General features: G+C 37.9%; 1 protein-coding gene across 1 annotated transcript; it reads left to right on the top strand.

Annotated features, from left to right (window-relative positions):
- The first annotated feature begins 1,889 nt into the window (after window positions 1-1,889).
- LOC110936268 (gibberellin 20 oxidase 1) lies at window positions 1,890-3,773 on the top strand. Its single transcript, XM_022178611.2, has 3 exons — window positions 1,890-2,564; window positions 2,664-2,985; window positions 3,210-3,773. Exons 1-3 carry the CDS (start codon window positions 2,017-2,019, stop codon window positions 3,477-3,479), a joined length of 1,140 nt encoding a protein of 379 aa, XP_022034303.1. The 5' UTR covers window positions 1,890-2,016; the 3' UTR covers window positions 3,480-3,773.
- Window positions 3,774-6,111: the final 2,338 nt, after the last annotated feature.

Genomic DNA, 6,111 nt, shown 5'->3' on the forward strand with positions numbered 1-6,111 from the left:
TGAAGCTCATTACAAGGAGGAGGGATTGGGGGTTCTCCTTGTAACCACCATCCGACGTGAGAATCAGAACTTGTTTTGAGGATAATAAGTGTATGATAAGAGTGATAGAATAAGAGAGGTGATCCTTAAACCTGGAGGCGAATGTCTCTATTTATAGCCGAAGGGCAAGCAAGGGATATGAAGCCAATTAGACCTTAGCCAGCTGACATTCCTGGAGAATATGACTTTGGTCTCCCCTTGCAGGACAAAGTTGCTGACAGGGATGTAACTGATGTGGCGCAATACTATTCGTTCCACCTCAGCACCTCTTTGTACTCCTGGTCAGCTTGTCGTCAACTGCCTTTTGAGTATCATGTGGCAGGGATTGGGTGTCAATGGTTGGTGCCAAGTGTCGTCCTTTTGTATGGGTTGTCCCTTGTACTATTTATTGTCATTGTCGGGAATAGTCCTTTTGTACTACTAGATTGTCGGCCTGTGTCTTGTCATGACCTATCTCGATGATGTCGCCTTGGTGGTATGGTCACTTGTGTATAGGCACCTACACATTGACCTAAATAAACACAGAAAAACATCACGCCATTCGCCAAGACATGCAAATCATGTATTTAAAGGTAAATAACTTGGATAACATATTATATGAAATAAGAGTAAAATGAGGAAAATTCAGATTTGTTAGTATATTTATTTTAAAATGGATATGTAATCAAAACAAACTATAATTGTATTTTGAACAATAATTTTAAGAGCAACGAAAAGAAGATCAAACCCCAGCTAAAAGTTGCTTTTTTAGATGATTGAACTCGTTACTTTGGTGAAAGCCCCTCCATTTTATCCCTAATGGTGGACCCCCTCTCTTCAAGTTCAAACTCTTGACAAAGAACGATGGCTTAGAGAAAATAGAGTGTTACAGTGGTAAAAGAAAAAAAAATGTATTAAACTTCCAAAAGAAACGCCAAAAGTCCATCGGGAAGTGCTTTCCTGTCAATATTACAAAAGACAAACTAAGTTCTTAACATATGTTTGCAATTTGTGCTAACTAGAGGCCCTTCTTTGCAACAGTAAAACTTACCTCATTATTTAGAAAAAATGCAACGTTTTCAACCTAAAAGACAAAACTTTTCTTATTTTTTATACATATCTTTAATACATATTAAAAGGGTGTTTGGGGTTTAGTTTTGAAAGAGATTTTTAGATTATTGGGTTTTGAAATCATAAATAATCAGTTTTAAGTGTTTGGGTAAAAAAATTTAAAAACTGATTATTTGCGTTTAGAAAGTTACAAAACGCAGTTTTCCAAAAGCACCCCCCTACTCCAACAAAACGCAGTTTTCCAAAAATTGATTATTTGCGTTTCGAAAAGGATTCTCACTTGTTTATTTTTTTAAATATATTGCCAAACACTCAAATAGTTGATTATCTGATTATTGTGATATCAAGCAACATAATCAAATCCAAACACTATCTTTCAACATCACGTTTTGTTACGGTTAATTATCTGATTCTAATTATTCAAAACGCATAATCTATTTTCAAAAATCAACCCCAAACACCCCAAACTTTTGTTACCAAATAAAGTATACTTGCTTAAATTTAAGCGTTTTGAGTCTAACCATATCAATATATATTATTTTTTTTATTTATATATAATTTAAAATTAAATATATGTTAACATATATTAATAATGAAATTACTTTTTACATACTTAAAATTTCTAGTTTATAGTTTCCCAACTAACAAGAATTCGAAATTAACAATATCCTCGTTGATACAAAAGAGGCATTTAAAATTTTGATTGATAGTGAAATATTTAATTATACATTTTGTTCGTTTTGGAGTATTATTTTGCACTATGTATAGAGAGGGGCCTATAATATAAGATTCCAAATAGGGAGGTTCACCGGTTACCCATATAAACGGCCTTGGCGTTTCTTTTATCACACCTCTCAAACTCAATCTACCCTTCACAATCAGTTCTTTCCATATCTCGGTTTTTCTCAAAGAAACATAATAAATGCAATGGCAATAGATTGCATAATCAAGAATCCATCACCCATGTCTTCCCTCAAAGAGGACCAACAAAGGTCACTTGTGTTTGATGCATCGGTCCTACAACACGAAGGCAACATACCCCAACAGTTCATATGGCCGGATCATGAGAAACCCAACACCCAAAAATCAAAAGAACTTGAGGTTCCTTTGATAGACTTAGGAGGCTTCCTTTCTGGACACTCGTGTTCTACCAAGAAAGCCTCCAATCTCGTTGGGGAGGCGTGTCAAAAACATGGTTTCTTCCTAGTGGTTAATCATGGAGTTGATGAAAACCTAATTTCGGATGCTCACCAGTATATGGACTTATTTTTTGAGCTTCCACTTTCGGAAAAGCAAAGAGCACAAAGAAAAGCCGGTGAGAGCTGTGGATATGCCAGCAGCTTCACTGGGCGGTTTTCATCTAAACTGCCTTGGAAAGAGACACTCTCTTTCCAATACTCAGCGGATGAGAACTCTTCCGATATAGTTAAGGACTATTTTAAGGATAAAATGGGTGAAGAATTTATACGGCTCGGGTATGTTTCTACTTATATGTAGTATTTATGTTGTTAAAATAAACTAGTTATGATCATTTATTTATTACCATATGCTAAAAGACTTGATTATAATCACAGGAACGTTTATCAAGATTATTGCAATGCCATGAATAGACTTTCGCTTGGGATCATGGAGTTACTAGGGATGAGCCTCGGTGTGAGCCGAGCTCACTTCAAGGAATTTTTCCAAGAAAATAATTCAATAATGAGATTAAACTACTATCCACCATGTCAAAAGCCAGACCTTACCTTAGGGACAGGGCCTCATTGTGATCCAACATCTTTGACAATCCTACACCAAGATAACGTTGGTGGACTAGAAGTGTTTGTGGACAATGAGTGGCGTTCCATTGCACCAAATTCACAAGCTTTTGTTGTCAACATCGGTGACACGTTCATGGTAATCAATCTTTTCATGATTAGGTTTCCTTGTTATTCATCAATATATTTACGAATGGTACAGGGATGGAACCTAATTGGATTCTTTTTTCCCTTTCCGTATAGTATTGCATTGTTTTTGTTTGTATTGGTGTTTTGGCTTTTCTCCGAGCACTATTTAACTGTATGATGTTCTTCTTTTTGGTAGTTGGTTTTGAATTAATATTTTTACCTGTTTAATTTCAGGCACTCTCAAATGGAAGATACAAAAGTTGCTTACATAGAGCTGTGGTAAATAGCAAAACTCCTAGAAAGTCACTTGCATTCTTTCTATGTCCAAAGAAAGATAAGGTGGTGAGCCCACCAGAAAAATTAGTGGACCAAAAAAACCCTAGGATATATCCAGATTTTACATGGTCTACCTTTCTTGAGTTCACTCAGAAGCATTATAGAGCTGACATGAATACCCTCAAAGCTTTCTCAAACTGGGTTCAACAGGAGACCAGCAGAACTTGATGTGCCATCTTCGGTAATCTTTCTTTTATTAAAATGCTATTCAAGCAAGAAAACAATGGAAACTGTAACAAGATTGTCCAAGAGGATGCATGAAGATCTGTGCATGCTATAAAATCTTTCCTTTTGTTTTTGTTTCTTTGGGTCAACAATTGGAGGAGGAAAATGTGCAAGATTTAAATCTTCATGGGGCTAAACTAGGAATAAAGAGAAGCATATAAATGAGCCAATTTTGTTATTTTCTTTTGGACTATATGTAGAAAAGCTTATGCACTTATCACTACTATCATTACCCTAGCTACTTAGCTTCTACTTGTATATAAATGTCAACAAATAATTGAAATAAAAAAAAAAAAAAACAAATTAGTATAATTGGGCATCCGATGCTTTTTTACAGTCCACAACTAGTTTTTTTTTAACGACCAACAAAACATATATTTATTAATTAAATAAAGGACAAACAGTGGGTTAGTCCACCAAAAATATTACAACAGACAGCCAACAGGAACCCAACATTAAGTACATCTATTTGCTACATCAAAAGCACACCAGGCCTCCCATTGCAAATCCTTCCAAGCTGCATGATTTTAGACCCACAGGTCCCCATTTGCTTGATCTCTTCTTTTATTTTTGTCACACATAAAGGCTGTTAGGTTATACACCAAATCATTTCTGCATTTCCATAATATCCAAAGAGCCACTTGCATCATAGAATACACCGCTTTCTTCCACTTTGAGCATCCGTGAACTCGCTTATGCCAACCCAATAAATCTTTGACACTAGAAGCCCATATGTTGGATATCCTGCACCTCTGTGAGACGAAGTCCCGTATCTCTTGCGCCACTCCACAGTTTACAAACAGATGGTCCATGTTCTCTTTGTCTTGATCGCATAATCTGCGTCTCGTAGATCCCGTGGGAACATTCCTCCGCGCTAGTGAAGCCAAAGTTGCCACCCTGTCCAGCGATATCCTTCATGCTAGAAATTTACCTTTAATCATGTCCAATTATTCCAAACATAGTCGTTTCCCAGGTCATTACCTGGATAACTATAGCAACTCTTCAAAGCTCTTGACCGAGAACACTCCGACAGTCTCCGCATCCCAAACCCAACGATCAGGCACAAGATCGACAGTCGCACTCTGCAGAACATGAATGAGCCCCTGCAGCTCTATTGTTTCTGCTAGCGTTGCTGGTTGACCGCTCCAAAAGAAGTCCAACATCACCGCCCCATTCAGCTTTCCTACCCTTTCCGAGACTTTGGAGTTTTTGGTCTGCTCCAAATAGAACAAACTATGGAATCTGTTACACAATGTTTCCTCACCCACCCATCTTTCTTTCCAAAACTAAATAGTTTTGCCCAAACCCGAAATTGCACGAAAGCATCTAACCGGATTAACTGCATAATTTCAACATCAGAAGACACCCTTACTATCTGTTTCCAACGACCCGCAATAGTTACATTTGCTGGCACGAAATTCCAAGTTCTCGCATTATTGTGTATGCTCGAGACTACTTTTCGCCACATTTTTGTAGATCCGTCTTGAACCTCCACCACCACTTGGCTAGCATAGCCAAATTCGCTTCCTTTAGTGACCCAATACCTGCCCCACCGCGTTCTTTAGGAGTCATTACACTTCGCCAAGCAACCCAATTCATCTTTCCCTGTTTGGGTGTGATGCCCCATAGGAATTCTCTTCGTAATCTTTCAAGGTAGTCGATCACTTACATAGGCGCCCTATACTACGAGAAATAGTATGTGGGAAGCGCATTAAGTACTGATTTGATCAATGTTAACCTGCCCCCCAAATAAGAAAGTGCTTGCTTTCCAGATTGCCAATTTCTTCATAAAAGTGTCAACTACCGGTTTCCAATGCATAACCAAATTCATATTCGCACCGACTTGGAGACCCAAGTTCTTGAAAGGAAATGACCTTCCCGACACCCAAGGACACCCGCCATGTTTGGAATATGAATAAAACTCACATGTACCCTACACATGCTACTTTTTGCAAGGTTGACCTGTAAACTCGAAGCTAGGTAAAAACACTGGAGGATTCTCTTTAAATTTTTTACACTCGTGATCGACCAATTTCCTACAAAAATGACTAAATCAAATGCCAAATTCAACGGGTCCGTCCGGTAGTCTTCGGGAACTGGGGGGATGTCTTCTTCAGGGTTCGGGTATGTGTTTGTTAGGGTCGGGTTTGGCGATGTAAGTTGAAGTCTGCTCATGGCTAATTCAAATGCCAAATTCAACTCTTCAACTATTAAATCTTCTGGAAGTTGTGGCTCGTAATATTCATAAGCAGGGGGTTCATGAGGCCTGGCGTCGATCGCTTACTCGCCAAAGCAATAAAGGTAACATAGTTAATGTTATATTTTTTAATCATTTAAATATTTCATTTCAACGACTTGCTATTTTAAAAATAACTTTTATTCTTTTCAATTTATAGATAGCTGAATATAAACCGCTTATGTGCACACGTCCCACCGACATTGAGTCCCAATGCAACTGGTACATATCAAGTTCAGATTATTTAGATCTTGAGCGTACCTTTTACGAACCTGCAATGCCGACCAAAATACCGGCTCAAATGCTACATCCCCTGCCAAACCAAATACCACCTGAAAT

The sequence above is a fragment of the Helianthus annuus genome, chromosome 4 (assembly GCF_002127325.2).
Source record: "Helianthus annuus cultivar XRQ/B chromosome 4, HanXRQr2.0-SUNRISE, whole genome shotgun sequence".
NCBI lineage: Eukaryota > Viridiplantae > Streptophyta > Magnoliopsida > Asterales > Asteraceae > Helianthus > Helianthus annuus.